Source organism: Zeugodacus cucurbitae, chromosome 6 (assembly GCF_028554725.1).
Source record: "Zeugodacus cucurbitae isolate PBARC_wt_2022May chromosome 6, idZeuCucr1.2, whole genome shotgun sequence".
Classification (NCBI taxonomy): domain Eukaryota; kingdom Metazoa; phylum Arthropoda; class Insecta; order Diptera; family Tephritidae; genus Zeugodacus; species Zeugodacus cucurbitae.
In genome coordinates, this window is record NC_071671.1 from 33,981,074 (window position 1) to 34,004,385 (window position 23,312).

The 23,312-nt window shown below is 31.7% G+C and overlaps 1 protein-coding gene across 1 annotated transcript in view; it reads right to left on the reverse strand.

Annotated features, from left to right (window-relative positions):
- The window catches only part of LOC105218719 (obscurin), a 369,888-nt gene that overhangs the window by 219,533 nt on the left and 127,043 nt on the right, over positions 1-23,312 (reverse strand). The window contains exons 6-9 of the mRNA XM_054232816.1: positions 20,639-20,731; positions 16,680-17,640; positions 11,101-11,370; positions 1,718-1,874 (exon numbers count right to left, since the gene is read on the reverse strand). Of these exons, the coding sequence (XP_054088791.1) occupies positions 1,718-1,874; positions 11,101-11,370; positions 16,680-17,640; positions 20,639-20,731 (1,481 nt within the window). The remainder of the gene's footprint in view (positions 1-1,717; positions 1,875-11,100; positions 11,371-16,679; positions 17,641-20,638; positions 20,732-23,312) is intronic.

Consider the following 23,312-nt stretch of genomic DNA (forward strand, 5'->3'; position numbering starts at 1 on the left):
ACATAATTCTTTTAATAACAAAAAACTAAATTACAAAAATATTTTAAATATAATATTACCATACGAGTCTTCTAAGAATATGAAACAGTTGATGTCTTGCAAAATAATAAATAAAAATCTAAGTATGTGAATGCGATCTTAATGCTTTTAAAAAAGCGATAAATCGTCTTATTCAAATTGTGTGTATCGCCCACCCCTATATTTACTCATGTGAAAATTGTTTTGGTGAACGCAAGAGCTAAGTGAAAATTTTATATTCAACGTTTTCGTTGATTTTGGTGAGTATAGTGAGTGAAAAATTATATAATTATTTGAATAATTGTTTAATTAGTGCATTAATAAAATGAGTTGCTCAAAAAGTAGTGTGTTAGAATATAATGAAATTGTATTTGAGATTAATATTGATGGTTTGCCATTATTCAATAGTTCAAAAACTCAACTTTGACCTATTTTTATACGAATAGTTAATATTCCAAATATATCTGTATTTCCTGTAGGTATATATAAAGGAAAACAAAAGCCAAGTGATATTGATAAGTTTTTGAGCTACTTTGTCAATGAGTTTCAGTTTCTCAGGGTAAATGGTTTAGAATTAGGCGGTAAAATATATAATTTAAAAATTAGACCGTTAATATGTGATGCACCAGCTAGAGCATTTGCTTGTGGTATTCCCCATCACACATCAGCTCATGGGTGTTCAAAGTGCACAGCAGAAGCAAAAAAAATTAGAAATACTCTAGTGTATCCCACGAAAGTAGGAGAAAGTGTAAGCGATGAAGATTTCGATCTCCGAAGACATATTGATCATCACCAAATAGGATTTCGCATAACTAAAACCCCATTTGAAAGAATAAATTTAAAAATGATAACACAAGTACCTTTAGATCCAATGCATTTAATCGATCTTGGAGTTATGAAAAAAATTTTAATTAGAATTTGCAAAAATAAGTTAAGTTCTGAAAAGCGACTATCTGTAGCAAACAAAATAAAAATATCCGATCATTTGGTATTACTTAAAATTCACATTCCGAAAGAATTTGTTCGTCTACCTCGACGTCTTGATGAAGTTGCACACTGGAAAGCTACAGAATTCAGACAATTTTTGCTATACACAGGTATTTTAGTTCTAAAAGATAAAGTCCATGAAGATATATATTATGAGTTCTTGTTATTACATTGCGCTTGTAGATTGCTATCCTGCTCAAAACATGTAAATTCAAATTTAAAAAATGCGGAAGACGCCTCGAAATTATTCGTTGAAAATTTTCCCAAAATATTTAGAGACGATAGTGTTTCATACAACGTTCACAGTCTACTGCACTTAGCTGATAGTGTAAAAGCGTTAGGAATTATTCAGAATTTTTCTGCGTATGACTTCGAAAATTTTTTACAAAACTTAAAGAAACAAGTTAGAAAACCTACACAAATTTTAAGACAATTAACTAATATAAATACATATTCTGACTTTATAGTTGAATCCAAAAAAACAGGATTTACAGAAAAAAAATCAAAAATTAATGCTTATTCCAATCTGCATTATTTTTTTAGCACAAAAAGTCCAAATAATATCTGTTTAATCTACCCTTTTATTATCATAAATATTCAGGCTTTTGAAAAATCGGAATCCGATTCTGGGATAATAATTGGAAGACGATATGTTAATATTACTAGTTTTTTCAAAGAACCGAATTAGAAGTAACATAAAGCGATAAATTACCTGCAATTTTTGATATCCAGTCTATATGAATTCATCGGTGCTTCTGTTTGTACAACTCGGTCAGCAAGTTTATCTTCCAATGGCTTATTATCCTTCAACCAAATCACTAATCCAGGTTTTTCAACAAATTGTACCTCGAAATGCGCAGTTTCTCCAGCTATAAGAGGTGTAAATTACCATTATTGTACTGACAAGAAATTCTTATATATTTGCATATGAACGTATGTATTAAATAATTTTCCATTAAAAGTTACGGGTGCTAAATACATTTGAATAAAATGCTCGTCAAGATATGACAATAAATGACCATTTAATTCATTTCTATAATAAAAAAACATAAATTAATTAATATATGCATATACATTTGTCTCTTGTTATTGGTTAAGTTCAAGGTTCTGCTACGCGATTATAGCCGAATCAATAATAGTGTTAAAACAAGTAAGGAAGGGCTAAGTTCGGGTGTTACCGAACATTTTATACTCTCGTATTTATTTATTTAACTTTATTAATATTATATAATACACAATTTGATCCACATATTCTTAATATATGTATATTGTATAAAGTCCATTGAAGGTTGGAAACCCTAATATTAGGTTAGAAGCACCGAGGTCCTCATGTTCGATATATGGGTCCTTGAAGACCTATGGTCCGATTTCGGCGATTTTTAGAATGGGGCTGCCACACTATAAACGTAGTATTTGTGCAAAGTTCTGCATCGATATCTACACTAGTGCTTACTTTATATATTGTAAAGTAAACGATTCAGATCGTCTATATTGTTCTGGTATATAGGAAGTAGGCGTGGTTGTGAAGCGATTTGGCCTATTTTCATAACATATCATTGGAATGTAAGGAAACTATTACAAACCAAGTTTCATTGAAATCGGTCGAGTAGTTCCTGATATATGGTTTTTGAGCCATAAGTAGGCCTATTTTTCATTTTGTAAAAAAATCTGAGTGCAGTTTCCATCTGCCATTTCTAATGTGAAATTTAGTGTTTCTGGCGTTTTTCGTAAGAGAGTTAACGCCCTTTCACCAACCTAACCTTTGTATGGGAGGTGGGCTTGGTTATTATTCGATTTCTTTCATTTTTGGGGTGTATTAAGAAATGGCTAAAAGAAACGACTGCAGAAAGTTTGGTTTATATAGCTTTATTGGTTTGCGAGATATATACAACAAACCTATTTGAGGGCGGGGCCACGCCTACTTCTCCAAAAAAATTACATCCAAATATGCCCTTTAATATTGCGATCCTTTGTATCAAATTTTATTTCCATAGCTTTATTTATGGCTTAGTTATGGCACTTTATGTGTTTTCGGTTTTCATTTTGTGGGCGTGGCAGTGGTCCGATTTTGCCCATCTCTTCGAAAGCAACATTCCTATGGTGCCAAGAAATAAGTGTGCCAAGTTTCATCAAGATAATTTTTACTCAAGTTACAGCTTACACAGACGGACAGACAGACATTCGGATTTTGACTCGCCTCATCGCCCTGATCAAAACTTGATTGAGTTCGGTACACTGATCAGAACGTGTGGAATTGTGACTTCGTAGTTGAGCACGAAAGTTAAGATACCCAGTGAGAATTTTGTCACATTAAATTTTTCATTAATTTCATTCATTGAATATGCATTTTCGTGCGTCTTTATTCATTTTCAATATATTAATATTTAAAGAAATAGATTAGAACTTAAAAGTATTAACTTTACTGTCATTAAGTAACTTAAAACATTAAATGTAATACACAGTATCAACGAACAAAACACATCGTTAGTCATTTCCCACAGACCACATTTGCCTAGCGGCGGCACAGACTTCGTCAGTTTTACTTTGATCATATTCGTATAACTTTATTCATTCAGCTATACTCTTGGTGTTTTTTAGTGGTATGGCTCATTTTGGTTTAGCTTGACTGAATTATTGTCTCATGAGACAATTGAGCACTTCAACGAAACATATCAAGAGAAATTTACTCATTATTCATACTCTCGCTTTGTGTGCTGTGCGTAAATGTGTTGTAGTGGATATTAGTGTTTGATGAGTTTTGACTTATATGCACTAATTCTATTTTGTATGTTACTCAACCAATGACTCAAAAAATGGAATCTGCAGTTCTCTGATATACACCGCGTGTATTCTTATAATATATGTATACTATACGCAGTCTTTGCAATGGAATTCGTTCGTGCCCGCGCGACAGACAAGATTGAGAGTTTTTTATATTTATTTTATAAATGAATATTAAATGGAAAATTTATTTATTTAAATATTTCATTTGACTTATATTGCTGCTATGGTATTGTATTAAAACCTTGCTGATAATGATTATATAATAGTTGTTGAAATTATGGATGAGAATTGATAAATTTTGTATTTACTATTTACTAATATTTAATCATTTAAATAAAACCACTTCCTTCGAATATAGTTTCTATATTATTATGCTTCATGTCCATTCAAAAAGTGCCCACATTGCTTTGATAAACTTGATTTTTTATGTACAATTTCTCATGTCGCGAGCGCACCTAAAAATGCTCTCCCAAAAAGGTGCCCAACGCGCCATAAGTTCAAGTTTTCACTTCTGCCTGCACTCCTGGAGTGCAACCCCACTCGGTTTATTACTATTATATACGATATAAAAAAAAAACAAAAAAAATTAAAAAAAAAATGTTTAAGTGTAAAGCATAATTTATGTTTAGGTAAATATTTATATGTTTATTTTAATAGTTAGTAGAATTGTCTTTATATTTTAAAACTAAATTAAGCGCTTAATCATAGAATTAATTAATGATTGAAGAATAGTTATGTAAATATTGTTCAATTCCTGCTTTATGGCTAATTTAAGGTTACGTAGTGTCTCAAACTGCTTTCCGTTTTGGAAAACAAGAGCAGAGAGGATCCCCCAGAGATCCTAAATAGGATTTAGGTTCGAACTCAATGCTGCACATTATAATAAGGGATTTTTCCGGTCGCTAAATATGTTCTTCGTGTGGATTGAAGCGTTATCTTGCTGATATATCCAGTTACAGGCCATAAATATTGCCTGCAAATGTTATCAACTCTCTGTCCAAAAGATCTACATAAATACTAGCATTAATTTGAGTGGATATAAAACATGTGGAATCTCACCAATATTTCTTGCAATGATCTGAGCCGACCAAATTTAATTTGTTTTCGTCACTAAATAGGTACCATGGAGGTGTGTTTGAGAGACTGATTTTTATGTATAATTGGAAAAATTATATTTATTGTGATTTGTCTTTGTCAGTCTTAACTAGATCCTTATTTGACCGCGGCTTATCACGTCCGCAAATACTAGCCGTCGAATCATCCTTTTGATCACCGATCATCAATGTTGTTTTCCGACCGTTTTTAAGAAGTTTTGATATACATTTTCGATATTGCTTTGGTCTAGACACATTTTGGATCCGCTTTGCATTTCTGTGATTATTCCTTGTTCCTTGGCTGACAACTAGTACCACGAGGCTTAAAGTTACATGAATATGATCAACTCTTTAATAATTCATTAAATTAATACACTTATAAAAGGTATGTGAAAAACCATTTATTTGTTTTTTTTGGCTGACGTCAACATCTCAACTATTGGAATTATAAAAACAATTAACGAGGATGTAAGCAATAATAATAAAAAGACAAATAATTATATATATATATATATATAAACAACTAACTTCCATTTGAGCTAAAAATGACACTTGGAACCGAATTTCGTCTGAGGAACTGATCAAGATTGAGATTATGAACAAAAATGTTTTAAAAAGGTATGTAAATACTGCTGATGTAATGTGGCTTCGAAAACCCATACACAACTTTTTAGAAACCCCGAGCAATACAAAGCATAAGCGTACTGGACCAAAATCTTCGATAAATGAACTTACCAAATGGCATATTCGCATGTTGGCAACTCAGGACATGATGAGTTGCTCAAAATTAAAGCGGAATTTGGTCTATAAGTGCCACGATGACGTGTACAACAAATTTTGAAAGGATACTTAAATCTTAAATATGAATCCTAAGCATCTAAACCGTGCTTATGAGATCGCCATAAAAACGTATACATCCTTTTTCGAAAAATACAAATTCTAAGAAGTAGAGTTTCAAAATTTGATATTTCGTGATGAGAAAGCATTAAATTTAGATGGCTCATAAGTATTGGAGGGATCTACGGCACCCTCGCCATACTTACTATAAGTGCACACATGGCGGTGGATCTCTAATGATATGGGCTGCTCTTAGCGCCAAAGAGAAGTCTCCCATTTGCCTAAATTAGCTAGGTATATGTGGGCTGGGGTAATTCCTGGACCGATTTCAACTTTTTTTACCTAACTTTAAACTAACTTATGGAAAAGTCCATCGGAAGTTTGCTCCACAGAGGATCACTATTAGATGTAATACATCTCCTTTGAATTTGTTTAAAATATCTCAAAGATTTACGGATATTTTCAACAAAAATTTATATTGGACCTTGAAAAGTTCTGGCCCGATTTCGATGATTTATAAACGTTCCATGCCACATTAGGCATATAGTATTTGTGCAATGTTTTATGCCGATATCTTCATTGATGTTTAATTTATATATTGTAAAAGCAACGAATTGCCAAAAGAAGAAACATATGGCGCGCTGTTGTGGACTCTGCTATAATCACGTAAGCGGTAACTACGCCAGTCAAGAAGAAAAAGAACGAATCAGGTAAACTTTGAATTTTGTGGTATAGTAAAATTATGCGTGGTTGTGCATCGATTTCGCCCAAATTTAGCATTGGGATCATAAGAAAATGTTATGAAATTTGAGTTTGTTTTCTTTACTGAACTAAAACATTTTTAGTTTAGTTTTCAGCATAACCTTTGTATGGGAGGTTGAGATGGTTATAATCCGATTTCCTCCATTTTCAAACTGTAAATAATCAAGTTTATCAAAGCAATGTGGGCACTTTTTGAATGTCCATGGAGTATAATAATATAGAAACTATATTCGAAAGAAGTGGTTTTATTTAAATGAGTAAATATTAGTAAATAGTAAATACAAAATTTATCAATTCTCATCCATAATTTCAACAACTCTTACATCGTCATTATCAGCATTTTCATCATTATTATCAGGATTTTCATCAAATTCTAAAACTGAAACAATAGGTCTATGGTAACTAAAGAATGAAATGAACAATTTTGATTTAAATCTATTTATATATCTTGTGACAATTAAAAAAAAAAACTTCTAATTTTCCCCTGGAAAAGTCGGAAAAATTAAAAATTCCAAAAAGCGACTTTTTTCCATACAATCTTTATTTTTTTATTTTTTATATTCTCGCAACAAAGTTGCTAAGAGAGTATTATAGTTCTGTTCACATAACGGTTGTTAGTAACACCCAAAACTAAGCGGGTTAGAAATAGGGTTATATATACCAAAGTGATCAGAGTGAAGAGTGGAGTTCAAAACCGGATGTCTGTCTGTCCATCCGTCCGTCTTGGTACACTTGTTTCATGGCAGGTTGCTTTCGAAGATGGGCAAAATTGGACCACTGCGCGGCCACAAAATGGCGAAAACTGAAAACACATAAAGTGCCATAACTAAGCCATTAATAAAGCTATGGAAATAATATTTGGTAAAAGGATCGCACTACGAAGTGGCATATTTGAATGTAATTTTTTGGAGAAGTGGGCGTGGCCCCGCCCCCAAATAGGTTTTTTGTACATATCTCGCAAACTATTCGATTTATATCAACCAAACTTACTAGAATCGTTTCTTTTAGGTACTACCTAATACAGCCAAAAATGGGGGAAATCGGATTATAACCACGACCTCCTCCCATACAAAGGTTATGTTGAAAACTACTAAAAATAATTTAATTCAGTAAGGGAAAACACCAGAAACCTTAAATTTAATTATAAAGAAGGTACAGAAGGGCTCCACCAAAATTTTAAGTGGGTGTGGCTCCGCCCACTTATGGGTCAAAAACCATATCTCCGAAACTACTCGACCAATATCAATGAAATTTGGTTTGTAATATTTTCCTGGCAATATGTAAATATTTCCTGGCATGTTGTGAAAATGGACCAAATCGGTTCACAACCACGCCTACTTCATATATACCAGAACTTTGAAGTCAATCTGAATAGCTTACTTTACTTTCTAAAAATCGCCGAAATCGGACCATAGGCTTTCAAGGCCCCTATATAACGTACATGAGCACCTCGGTGCTTCTAACCTAATATTAGGGTTTCCAACTTTCAATGGACTTTATACCATATATATGACAAATATGTGGGTCAAATTGTGTATTATATAATATTAATAAAATTAAATAACTAAATGGCGAGTATAAAATGTTCGGTCACAACCGAACTTAGCCCTTACTTACTTGTTTCTAATCTATCTATAAAAAAAAAAAACAATTTGGAAAAGTGGAAATGTGGCTAGTGGTAACATCTAACATCAGTGATTCAAAAATACCGACATCGTCCTCACTACATAGAATTCAGAATTGCAAATGAACGATGGCATCTACAATGATGCATTGGTGTTCATTGAAGATTTTTGTTTGATTATGCCAGCGCCAAATCGTCAAATCCGAAATGTACTGAATAGTAAATTGGATCGTGAGCGTGCGTACGACAGAATAGCTTTGGAACAACAAGTACAAAGATATTATTGAGTGAGCAGCAAAAGAGTGCCTTTGATGAATTGAAACTATACGATTCAAAGTCAAGTTCCGGGAGATTTGTGTTCATACAACACTCCATCTATACGTAGAGTGTTCACGAGTTGTAAAACCATTTTCTCTGTACATTTACGCACTGGAACAGAAAACAAAAAATTTTGTTTATCACACTGCGTTACATTAAAAAAACGTATAAAAATAGCAAATAAATGCTTTTCAACACAATATAAATTCCAATTTCCTTTATCTTCAAAACAAATAATTTCAAAAACGTTTGCGGGTTCTGCTAGTAATAAAATAAAAGTGTTTCAGTCAAAAGGACTAGTTATATAAATTCGCTGAATAAGTTTATTGAAAACGAATACTTAATATTTAAAAAAGATTGTTTCTATATTAAGACTTGTAAAGCTTTAAATCGCAAACCCATAAATGACAAATGTGTGGGTCAAATTGTGTATTATATAATATTAATAAAATTAAATAAGTAAATGGCGAGTATAAAATGTTCGGTCACAACCGAACTTAGCCCTTACTTACTTGTTTCTAATCTATCTATAAAAAAAAAAACAATTTGGAAAAGTGGAAATGTGGCTAGTGGTAACATCTAACATCAGTGATTCAAAAATATCGACATCGTCCTCACTACATAGAATTCAGAATTGCAAATGAACGATGGCATCTACAATGATGCATTGGTGTTCATTGAAGATTTTTGTTTGATTATGCCAGCGCCAAATCGTCAAATCCGAAATGTACTGAATAGTAAATTGGATCGTGAGCGTGCGTACGACAGAATAGCTTTGGAACAACAAGTACAAAGATATTATTGAGTGAGCAGCAAAAGAGTGCCTTTGATGAATTGAAACTATACGCAGAGATAAAGAGATGTACAACTCTCATATCACTGGAAGTGAGAGCGCAATTGTAAACGTCAAAACCACCTAAACTTTGACAGTTTGTCGGGATGAGCAGGTTTTGACGTTTCGCAATTGGGAAACTGGAAAGGCCAGATTGAAATGTTGCCAAAAAAAATAATGCGATGGAGACATTTTTAGCCGCCTTGCAAGATCACTAATAAGAACTTAAAACAATAAATATCAATGAAAACGCGTAATTTAAAAGTGGTTTAAGAATATTTTTGTGAATTGCAGCATCGAGAAACTAATTTTTCATGCAAAATTATAAAAGAAATTGATTTATTTTCAGTTGACACTTAATAATTGACCATATTTATTACTGAAACTTCGAAAACCGGCTATTTTAATATACCATTTTATCGCTAAATAAAATTGAAATAAGTTATTTTATATTAAACATTCAGTATATAATAATTTTTAACCATAATAAATGTTGGGTATTTTTATTTAAATGCCCAAAAATTAGTATTTTGTCTGATCTGGTAATAAGGCAAAATGTTATAAAAAACGCAAATTTTGAGGTGCTCTCACACTGGAATAAGTTGGACATCCCTTTATCCCTGCTATACGATTCAAAGTCAAGTTCCGGGAGGTTTGTGTTCATACAACACTCCATCTATACGTAGAGTGTTCACGAGTTGTAAAACCATTTTCTCTGTACATTTACGCACCGGAACAGAAAACAAAAAATTTTTTTTATCACACTGCGTTACATTAAAAAAACGTATAAAAATAGCAAATAAATGCTTTTCAACACAATATAAATTCCAATTTCCTTTATCTTCAAAACAAATAATTTCAAAAACGTTTGCGGGTTCTGCTAGTAATAAAATAAAAGTGTTTCAGTCAAAAGGACTAGTTATATAAATTCGCTGAATAAGATTATTGAAAACGAATACTTAATATTTAAAAAAGATTGTTTCTATATTAAGACTTGTAAAGCTTTAAATCGCAAACCCATAAATTTACGGGTTACGTAAATATTGTGTTAAACTTAAATACAACTTATATATACATATACAACTTATACAAATATCTTTTAGTTTTAGGTGTACTCTGTGCAACAAGTTTATATCATCCTCTCCTTTCCTATAAAGTAGCCAAGCCATCCTAGATACATATTTAAATCTAGTTTGATTTATTACTAAATTAAGTATTTCAAACACATTATTAGAGAAATTACTGGATTTCTAAAGATCAAAGTTAAAACCTCATAGATAACCAAAATTTGTGATGCTGTAATAATACAGTGATCCCCGCTTAAGTGCCTTAAGTACTAAATTAAGTATTTCATACACATTATTTAAGAAATTACTGGATTTCTAATGATCAAAGTTAAAACCACATATATAGCCAAAATTTGTGATACCTGTAATAGTACAGTGATCCCCGCTTAAGTGCCCCCCGTTTAAGTGCCTTTTCCGCTTAAATGCCTGTAATATTTGCAATTTTCCTCATTTAAGTGCTTTTTAATACTTTTGACATTGAATGCGCTGAGTATTGTCAAAAGAAAAACATATACAGAGTTTTGCAATTTTTTTTTTCATATTTATTGTTATTATTAAGTATTTGTATTAATAAGAAATAAATGTGACTTTCATTCTAATAGAAAAAATAGTTGTATTTGAGAAAAAGCTTGGTAAGTACCTCGAGGCAATTAAGAGGGATTCATTTAAGTGCCTTTCCCGATTAAGTGTCTCAATAGTAGTAGTGTCGTTCCAATATAAGTAATAAATATAGTACTGTGAGTTTTATTTGAAAATTATGTTCAAAATTATACTTACGTTTAACCTGACAACTTTTTGTTGGTCGAACGATTACGGGTCTTTCTAAAGATTTTAAATTGTTTTCTTCCATCATGCGTGATGATGATCGAGTATCGAATCTTGACCCGTAGTATTCTTCATTTCTGCTTTCGGCACGACTTGAGGAAAATATAGATCTATGATCGTCTTGTCTCCTTCTCTCTACTCTTGAGCTTGCTGTACTTCTCAAACTGTCACCGTTATTTTCATATGAAGACCCTCTGTCATACTCACGAGTCGTCGCACTCACTTGCAAAACAAAATTTATAATTAAGTGTTGAACGTATGTATTTGATACTTGAATACATTTGACATAAGTACATTTGTCTATACATATATATACATATTTCACTAATTTGAAATACGTGGATTGATTTTGTTGTTATTTTTTTTAATACAATTAATTTGTATATATTATATTTAATAGTTTCTATCATTTATTTAGTTTAAGTCAAATTGACTTCTGTTTTATCTTTTTTTTCAGAGTTTTAAAATTGTACATATGCCCTATTCTGTGCAATTGACAAAATAACAAAAAAATTAAATTTTTTTCATATTTTTATCAAGTAGGAAATATTTTTGGTATTCTGTGACAATTTTGATAAAATAAAAAGCTTCAGTTGGCATAGTTTTTCCCCAAACGTGTGGGAAATAAAATAATGTAAGCAGAAACAGCTGATTTCTGTCTATCCATCTATACGTCTATTCTATAACATACGTTTTCCAATGTATTTCAATATTTGTTGCAAAATAGTTAATAATTTAACTTCAATTTCAGAATAAATCCTTTGATCCTGGTCTAGACGTGAAGTTTCGGAGAATGCGCAAATATTCCATGCTCCGAATCTGGCCCTATTTTTCATGAAAAAGGTCGTTATTCTTCATTGTGGCTTCGTTGATAAGTTTGGTTCACGATTGACCGGTTATCAGCCTATCTATCCGATTCTGATGTCGAGATATCGACTGAAGCCTCCCAAACTTGATGCAAAGTATTTGGTTTGGTTTTACAACCCCATTTACTTTATATAGATGATAAGGATATACCGCCTTTACTCAGTCGCCAGAACCCCGTTAGCCTCCCTAACCAAACAGGGAGTGCCGCGCGTAAATGAGGTTGATTGATAATCGGATGCCAGAGGCTATTCGCTTTTCCATCCCAGATCCCCCCCTAGTCTTTTGCTCCCCCGCAAAGCCATAGAATACTACATAATATAATACATATACATATGTATGTACATAGGGTTAGGAAGAGCTAAGTTCGGGTGTAACCGAACGTTTTATATTTATTCTCGCAATTTATTTAATTAACTTTATTTATATTATATAATACACAATTTGACCCACATATTCTTCAAATATAATGTACAAAGTCCATTGAAAGTTGGAAACCATAATATTAGGTTAGAAGCACCGAGGTCCTCGCGTTCGATATATGGGGCCTTAAAAACCTATGGTCCGATTTCGGCGATTTTTATAATGGGGCTGCCACACTATAAACATAGTATTTGTGCAAAGTTCTGCACCGATATCTTAACTTACTTACTTTATATATTGTAAAGTAAACGATTCAGATCGTCTTCAAAGTTCTGGTATATAGGAAGTAGGCGTGGTTGTGATGCGATTTGGCCTATTTTCACAACATATCATTGGGTTGTAAGGAAACTATTAGAAACCAAGTTTCATTGAAATCGGTCGAGTAGTTCCTGAGATATGGTTTTTGACCCATAAGTGGGCGACGCCACGCCCATTTTCCATTTTGTAAAAAAGCCTGAGTGCAGCTTCCATCTGCCATTTCTTATGTGAAATTTAGTGTTTCTGACGTTTTTCGTTAGTGAGTTAACGCGTGGTTATTATCCGATTTCTTTCATTTTTGAACTGTATTAAGAAGTGGCTAAAAAAACGACTGCAAAAAGTTTGGTTTATACAGCTCTATTGGCTTGCGAGATATGTACAAAAAACTTATTTGGGGGCGGGGCCACGACCACTTCCCCAAAAAAATTACATCCAAATATGCCCTTTCATAGTGCGATCCTTCATACCAAATTTTATTTCCATAGCTTTATTTATGGATTAGTTATGGCACTTTATGTGTTTTCGGTTTTCCCCATTTTGTGGGCGTGGCAGTGGTCCGATTTTGATTTTTCGAAAGCAACCTTCCTATGGTGCCAAGAAATAAATGTGCCAAGTTTCATCAAGATATCTTAATTTTTACTCAAGTTACAGTTTGCACAGACGGACGGACAGACAGACATTCGGATTTGAAGTCCACTCTTCACCCTGATCACTTTGGTATATATAACCCTATATCTAACTCGTTTAGTTTTAGGTGTTACAAACAACCGTTATGTGAACAAAACTATAACACTCTCTTTGTTGCGAGAGTATAAAAATATTTGGAATGCAATTGATTTAGTTGGTTCTTATGTTTAGCTTCAGAAAAGTTCCTTGGGTACTACGAAATCTAAACTTTGTTCATTATTGGCAAAAATTTGCTAAGCTGTAATCACATGAAATATATAAAAAACAATTTGCTCAAAGTTACCCTCATTATCTTAATTTTTTTTATACAAAAAAGTGAAAAATAAACTTCTTAATATAAAAACTTCTCAATAACACGAGCCATCAAAATGTTCATATTTTTCCTCTTTGTATAAAAATAACGACAAAAGTAAAATATCTCCATTACAATAAATTCACTTTCACAACTATCCACAACGAGATATTTTATTTGTCAAGAGCATTTTATTTCTTAACAATTTATCAAGAAAAATGCTTTTTATTTTAGACACAGAATACGAAATGCTTGATAAATTTAAAATTTTTAGAAATTAGAAATTTGTTGAATTTGTAAAGTGCACAGAATAGGGCTGTTAATTTTGAATATTTCAAATTGTATAAATTAATTGACAATCGAATATTGATCAATTCTATTACTAGGTATCATGTCGATGTACTATCAACAAATACAAATATACAACATAAAAATAATATGTATTTTTCAACCGATCATTCAATCCAAAAATATGTATATATTTTTTAACAAAGTATGATTCAGATGCTGTATATGTGACTAATTAAAATGAGTACACACATACGTATGTAAACAATTTAGGATCAGGTGCTAAGGTTATAGCATCTCTTAATTTGCATATAGTTGTTAAACAAATTTTATTATGTGGAAAGGGAAACTGATTATTCTACAATAATGGAGCTTTAGTGAGTGATGACAGCAAATAAAAGCAAGTGATACCCTATCATATAATCATATAATCTTATGATTGAAAGTCGAAAGACTATGAATTAAAACACACATCCTATTTGATCCAGTCATGATAGATTCCTCATTGGATTGCTTGATTCTACGCGAAATCTGTGTTATATCCATACTGCTTTTCTGTTGAATTAAACACTCATGTTAAGACACTGTACTTTAAAACAATATATATATAAGAAAAAAAAATAAGTTACAAAAAATTCAGGACCATGAAAGAACTTGGCCTTGAATCTAATCGGGTCCGGATATTAAAGTAATAAAAGTGTAAATACAGTGGAACTTCTATAACTCGAATCACCATAATCCACAAAAAAACTTCGAATTAGAGAGACTTCGAGTTATAGAATTTTCATTAAAACATACAATTTTTCAAAAAGGCGTAAAATGAAGGTTTATACCCAGTCTTATTTATTTACTTCGCATAAAGCTTTATGGACACACGTTAAAACATGTATTCGGTAGTTTTATTTGTTGCAGTTTGCAATTATCCGGCTCTTGACGTCTGTATCTCATGCCTTTGGTACTTGATTTATGCAATAAATAAGTGTAATACCATATTTGTTGTTAATATCCATACGATATAGAGGGACTCTTTTAAAATTCTGCCTCGGTAGTAAAAATTTATTTTTTTATTTTGCCCTTGTCGAAAAATTTGATTTATGGAAGGAAATTTGTATGAATTTTTTGAATTTGATTTCTATTGCCAATTCAAGAGTTCGAGTTATGGAGAACTTCGAGTTAGAGAAGTTTGAGTTATGGAAGGAAATTTGTATGAAATTGTATTTCTAAACGCTATTGCCAGTTCAAAAGTTCGAATTATGGAGATCTTCGAGTTATGGAAGTTCCACTGTATAACCTTAGACAGGAAATAATAATAGTCATCGTTCAATTCTGCCAAAAGGCAATTTACACTTCTTAAAAGTAAACTTCGTCAAAATAAATGAACACTTGAATCGGGCTCAAAGAAATTTCTTGATGTTTGCTCAAATTATCACGAAATACGCACGAATAAAAGGACATAAACCCAGAATTGAATTTGAAAATGATATTGGGATGTATATATACATATATACAATACTTTAAGATATTACAAAACAATATTGGTGTACACAACTATGTATTATACAATGCTTAAAAAACAGTCTCCTTTTTAATATAATAAAGTCGAAACATGTACATGAATGAAAAATTAACTTTGGAATAAATATCAGCTTTCGATAGAGCTTTTACAAATTTATTATATTATATAATATTAATTCCAGGACGTTGGGTCTTTCAATTTAAATGTTCCCGGTTTGTTCGTAAATGTAAACTATATAAATAATTGAATATGTTCAAACAAATATGTAAACGAATACCACCATTAACTCTTAATATGTTTAACATTAAATATAAACGTACATAGTGTGTTTATTTGGTAAAAACTTACATTCTGCGCGCCTCCTCGAATATTTCGAAGAATATCCTGATGTATAGCCATCCATTTTGGCAATGCTTAGTCCTGCTACTTCAATGTCTGTGCCTACTTCCTTGTGCTCCTCATGAATATTTTCAATGTGTTCTTGGGATTGGTTTTTAGTATGCGGAACTTCTACGATCTCGTAGATGGGTCTTTTAGTTTTCAATGGAGGAGTAAATATGTGTAGAAAATCACGAGCTTTAGCTTTTTTAACTGTATCTTCAGCGTATTTAGTAGAATCAGTCGATTTAATTACAGAGCTTTTAATGTAACGTATTTTTTTTTTAGCAGTGTTAACTGAAGTATCAAAGCTTTGTGTGTCATAAATGCCTTTTAAGAAATTTTCAGATTTTTGCTCTAAGCTTTCATTATGCACTATAAGCTTTTTTATGGATTGCGGTAAAGGAGGAGGCGAAGGTGGACGAGTTTTAACTATCAAAATTTCAATTGATGTTTCATATGATATGCGTGGAAGAGGTTCAAAAAAGCCAGGCATGCGATGAAAATTAGGCGGTAGAGGCGGAGGAGGGTTTGAGGCTCCTCCGCCATGGTATGGCAAACTAGTAAGGTTCGTCAAAGCATTAGACCATTGCTGAAGAGAAGCACTATCCTTTATATTAGTAACATTTTTGTTTGTAGTTTTGCTACTATTTTCGTCTGAAGCTGTTGTAACATTATAAATAAGTTTGGATGATTCGGTATAAAAAGGAATATCACTTAGAGTAATTTTTTTACTGCCCTCTACTTCTTTGGGTGTCTCATTAATTTGTGTCAATGGTAGTGAAGATTGAATTAGTAAATTATTTGATATTTCGTTTTTCTTACCAACAGATTCGTCATATAACGTTTTAATATCCAAATCCTTATTTGTATTAATAAATTCTATACGTTCAGTTGTTGCGGCCCTACATTGTTGGCTTTCATTAAAATTTGATTCAATTATCACTAGATCATTTGAATTATTTATGGAATCATCTATCTTTGTCGATAATAAAACATGTTCTGCTGCTTTATCTGTGAATGCTATCTTTTCTTCCTTATAAAATTCATCTGTTTTAGTAAGTGGCTGTTGATTCTCTTCAAATTTTCTTTCCAAATTCAATATACTTCTGCTCGGAAAAAAATGTGCACGTTCTTCAAAGTATTTTGCTTTTTCTTTTTCACTTAAGTAGTAATCTTGGGCCACATCTGAGGCTCTTATTCCTGAATTGGGGTTATGTGCTTCAGCCTTCTGTGGTAAATGAAGAAGTAACTCATTTGCATGCAGTACTTGTGTTGAGTCCATACGTACATCATCAGCAAGATGTTCCTGCAATGCTGAATCATCATCTATGTACGAAACTATTTCTTGGAACCATTGTTCTCTAATATCTGTCCTATGAGATTTTAGTGTGATTGGCAAACATGAATTTTGTTTTTCTGGCTTTCCTGTTATATACAACGCATTTTCGACGACATTATTATCAATATTACAATCTGGTAGCTTAATAATGTTTTGTAAAACAAAAATTGACCGTTCGTTATTTATTTTTCTTATATTAGTTATTAAAATCCTGGATTTAAATAAAAATAAATATCGATCGTGTAACTTTTGAGCAGAATCTTTTATAGTCCACCAGTCGTGCTTTAGTAAACGTCCAATTTTATATATATTACCTCTATATCCCTCTATGCTAGATAAAAGTTTGTTATGAAATGCTCTATTTGGAACGCTAAGCATAAGTTCCAAGGCTTTTTGTAAATCTTTAGTATTTTCTGACACATTATAAGAGTATTTTATTAATTCCTGAAATAAATTAATTAATTTAAAAATACATAGTATTCTATGGCCAGGTATTAAATTATTTCGCAACTTGCTTAATACAGAACAAACTTCAAAATAAAATATACATACTGCATATATGCTAAGTATATCCTGTACAGTATTTCCAAATACCACTTACATTTACATTATTAAATGTGTTATTTTAAAAAGTAAGTTTAGAGAATTAAAATGAAAAATATGAAGGTTGGTTTATACAACAATTACATGATTAAATTGTGTATGTTTTTAATAATTGAATTTGACAAATTAGAACAGTACATTTTGTTTAAAAAATGTAGTACATACAATAATGTTGATATACATACATATGTATCAAAATGTCGTAAAACTATAACTGATACATAAATTTATGATCAAGATGCATGATCACACCAAACTGAAGATAACGATAAATCTCTTTATGATTGATTAATACTTTTATGTAGAATATGATTAAAAAAATAAACCGAATTAAGATTTGAAGAAAGAATTAATGAATTGTAATCGAATATATAAAGTAATAACATACATATTTATGTACATAAGTAAATATTATATTGTGCAATATAAGCAAAGAAAATAAATATACAAAGTATGTACCAGACAGGCTGAGAATTTTTGGCGAAATTAAAATGGGTATTAAACGGATTATAGTGAAATATAGTGATTCAAGTTTCATTTACCTCTCTGTCTAATTGATACAATTAAATTTTTATTTTCTTTCCCGCGGGTATTATCTTGAACACTTTTTAGGCCTATTTATGTAAGTGGTTTAAAATTAGTTTCTCATTTCACATTTCAAATAATACATTTAGACACCAATCAACTTTGCCAACTGAATGTTTCTGCTTTCGATACTTTGGCCTAACGGTAAATGGGTGAGCTTCATTTGGATAACTTTCCATTGGATTTAGTCTTACTTTATTCAATGTACATACTTACATATATGAATATAAAACTAAACAATATAAACAAGGCGTCAGATACAATTCATTGTTGTGTTGCGACGATTGTGAGCCTGCAATTAACATGGAGCACAGCGTTCAATGTGTATAACCCATATGTATTGTAATTTAAGAAACTTATGTGGATGCTTCACCTTCAAAATCTCGATTCCTCGGACACATTACTTATATAGACGTGATTAACTTTGCAAGGCACATGAATTCAATTCTAGTGGTGCGCTTTCAATACGAGCACTCGTTACGCACCTTTCGGCCAGGCTGGTAAACACGCATTTTAGTAATTTGGTAGTAATTATAGGACAGAGACTGATAATTTACTGTTATATCATGGGTTGCAGTTCCATACCACCACTACGCATGTTTCGATCCCATTTAAAAAGCAATATTAACAAAATTAAAAAAAAAAACAGTATTTTCTTGGTAGTCAATACCAAACCTACTAATATATTCATATTTGCAATAGAGCAGTTATTCGAAGCAGGTTAAAGCTTTACATACATAAACTAGTATGTAAAATGATTACCCATTTGTGAAGAAACAACAAGAGGCGAAACCAAAATACGAGCAGACCACTATATATAGCTTTCCATGTGAATAACTAGTAATTATCTAAGGTGATATTCTTTACATTGCAGATGTTTTTGTTGACATATATTTTTTAATTAATATGCCTAGTACAAGTTGAATAAAAGTATGTTAGAAAATAAGAACATAATATCTACATATGTAAGCATCATGAAGAGTATGTGAATATATAAGGAACAATGGCTTTAGTGGTGTTTTAAATACTTTAATGCATTAGATAATCGATCAAAAGCATATTTACAATCTACCAAGCGTTATTGAATTGACTTAGGTAACTTTAATTGCATGTGCACGCTTTCAATACAATATACTCAAAGTTACGTATTTAAATAGTATAGTTAACTCAAAATATGAATTCCATTAAAACAAATATTTTTCTAGTAATTAATTGCAAATACAACAAGTAAGGAAAGGCTAAGTTCGGGTGCGACCGAACATTTTATACTCTCGCAATTTATTGATGTAATTTTATTAAGATAACATACAATTTGACCCATATATTCGGCATAAAGTCCAATAGAATAACGAGAATCATCATATATGGTATATGAGGGCTGATGTAATTTCTAAACCGATTTCATTAATTTTCCCCACCAAGCTACACTATATACTAGACTACATGTTTAATTTTGATAAGATATCTCACATATTAACTGATATATGCGGAATGAAGCCCCTAGGGGAAGTTCTGATCAGATTTTAATAATTTTTGGATCAGAGACAAATACTCGGTGGTGAGATATGGTTTTTGACCCATAAGTGGGCGACGCCACGCCCATTTTCCATTTTGTAAAAGTTAATTAGTTAGTGAGTTAACTCACTTTTAGTAGTTTTCAACATAAGCTTTGTATGTGATATGGTCGTGGTTATTATCCGATTTCTTCCATTGGACTGTATAAGGAAATGGCTAAAAGAAACGATTGCAGAAAGTTTGGTTTATATAGCTTAATTGGTTTGAAAGATATATACAAAAAACATATTTGGGGGCGGGGCCAAGCCCACTTAAAAAAAAAAAAATACATCCAAATGTGTCCCTTCCTAATGCGATCTTTTGTACCAAATTTTACTTTCTTAACTTTATTTATGGCTTAGTTATGACACTTTATGTGTTTTCGGTTTTCGTCATTTTGTGGGCGTGGCAGTGGACCATCTTCAAAAGCAACCTCCTCAGGGTGCCAAGGAATATGTGTTCCAAGTTTCATTAAAATATCTAAATTTTTACTCAAGTTATACCTAGCACGGTCAGACGGACAGACATCCGCATTTCAACTTCACTCGTCGTCCTGATCATTTATATACATATATAACCCCATATCTAACTCATTTATTTCTGGGTGATACAAACAACCGTTATGTAAACAAAACTATAATACTCTGTGCAACATGTTGCGAGAGTATAAAAAAGTAAAAAATTAGAATATTAACTTTACCTTTAATAAAAACTGATAGTCATTTATTCTCTGAATTGGTAATTTCAAATGTTCGCAAATATTTTTATCGTCCCCAATCCTCTTAGATATTTGCTGAAAAAATAAGACAAAAATAACAATTTATATGATTAAGTACAAACATTTAACTTGACATATACATATGTATAATGTATGAAATCCAATCTGTTATAACTTCTACTTGAATTTATTGCTGATTATTCACTGTCGTTTTACTATAGTTGAAAAAAAGCGGGTGTAACATGGAGTGAAAGATTTTACATCGTTACTTCCTGTTAGAACTCAAATACTATACGCAATAATAATTAGTTTAAGTCTGTTTCAGAATCCAGTTAGTCCAGAGTCAATTGGACATATTTTCGTGATATTTACTAATAATAATCATATATCACTTACATACATATACATTAGAATGGAGCGATTTTACCTTCTTTTGGATTTTCCTGCGGTATACTTGTTGAATGTTGCTGTTTTAGGTAAACACAAGAAAAATCAGTAATCTCGTACCATGTTTATGTTAGGTTCGCAAACATTTGATAATCGCTAGTTATTGTTCTTAGCGATGCTATGTTAGAGTAAGATAGAAATAAATGACCATAAAACATTCGTGTTACGTGTCAGGGAGAGGGGGTTATTACTTTCTTTACACCCACCGAAAGAGTGATAGAAACTTTTAGAGTTTTCGCTTACAGCAGTTCTCTTGTTGCCGTCCATATTTATTAGATTGAACTTTACCGCTGGAATCGGGAAATTTACTGTAAGTAGTATATTATATATTCATGTATATATGATGCTTGTATCTTAGTTTGTAACTGTAATTAGTACTTATTACTTATCTTAATAGCAAAAATATCTCTCAATCTCCTGTCTTTGGTTTGCCGGAGAAGTTACATACATGTTTCTCAAATACCTACATGAAATGGTATCTGTTCATAAAATATGAATTAAAGCCCGAAACAACAAACGAACCGATACTTCTTGATATATCTGAAAGATTGGGAATTGTAGCTTTTTAAAAGGGTGTCGTGTTCGCAAAGAGGAAGTAAGTTTCTTACTTGACCAAAGCTCAACCAGAAAAATTGTGATAGGCGGTGTAGATATAGTTACAACTGTGAAGAATAAGAAAAACAAGATACAAAAAAAAAAGTTTATCTGTAACACAGATATACACTAATTTGACAAACCCTGTTGTTCTTGTTCTTTGGCTGATGACTTTTCAATTGAAAGCAGCAGCCCACTCGTGCCATCTAGTCCTAACCAAAAAGACCCAGAACAGATTGATCGTTCAAATTTGCACCGTGAAAAAACTAAGGTCAGATTACAAGAAGAGGGCTGCAATAAAATACTTCGTGGTTTGTATTTTGACGGAAGGAATGATAAGAATTTGGTTCGTATTGATAAACAATGGAATTTTTACAAAAAAACAACAGATAGAAATCATTATGTGATTTTAACGGATCAAAGAAGCAACTAGTAGTTTGGCCATGTCACCTGTGAGTCGGAGACACCCAAAAATACTAAAAACACTATATTCGACCATATGCCCGTTGTCGTTTAGTTTTAAAACGAAATAAGAACGCCTATTTGGCATTCCTGTTGGCGTTATCGACATTTATCGAAAATAAATTGAGATTCCCAATATTAAGTATAGAAACGACATAGAAACAGTCGTTCTTTGTCGTTGCTATAATTGAGAGCGACAGAGAAACGTCGAGGTTGTTTGAAGGAATATTCGAAGTGAAGATACAAATTCCAAAACGGAAACAGTTTGAAATTGTAATTTCTGAAATGGAAAAATATCCTGCATATGCCAAAGATTATAGAAAGGGGATAAAACTTTTAAATATCGATTAAGATATCAAAGGTCTTAAAATTAAAAATAAGTTATTCGTCTTTTCTCAAAACAAGTTGCTACGTCACCAATATATGATTATGAAAATTTGTCTAAAGAGAAACTTTTAAAAATAGACCATTTATCTTCAAAATCTCAACAATATATTGAACAAAAGTGTGCATACTTGAAATAAATCGAATCATATAATAATAAATTTAATACAAAAATAAAGAAGTTCTTTTTACTAGAATTCATATTATTATCGTGATGAATGATAGGTTCATGCAAATTTGAATCAAACTGTGTTTTCTAAGGTGAACAGAAGACTTAATATTATAGGCTTTTAATAAAACAAAAAAGTAAAAAAGAAATTAATGTAAGTGTAATTCAAAAGAAGCAGAAAGAAATTCTGTGGTATTGTTAAATGATCTACAGATGATCGCATTGAAAACACCATAGAAAAAATTAAATTCAACAAGTAAGGAAGAGCTAAGTTCGGGTGTCGCCAAATTTTATACTCTCGCAACTTATTTATTATTATTTATTAAGATAAAAAAATTTGTCCCATTTATTCCGCACAACGTCCAATAGAATAACGAAAATCATCATATATAGTACATGAGGTCTGACGTTATTCCTGAACCGTTTTCACTCATTTTTACCACCAAGGCATATTATATACAAGACGACGCGCTTACTTAATTTAGCTAGGATATTTCACATATTAATCAATTTATATTTTGGAAAAAACCTATAATTAGGTATATGGGAGTTAGGGGAAGTTAAGATGCGGTTTTAACCATTTTTAGCACAGAGACAAAT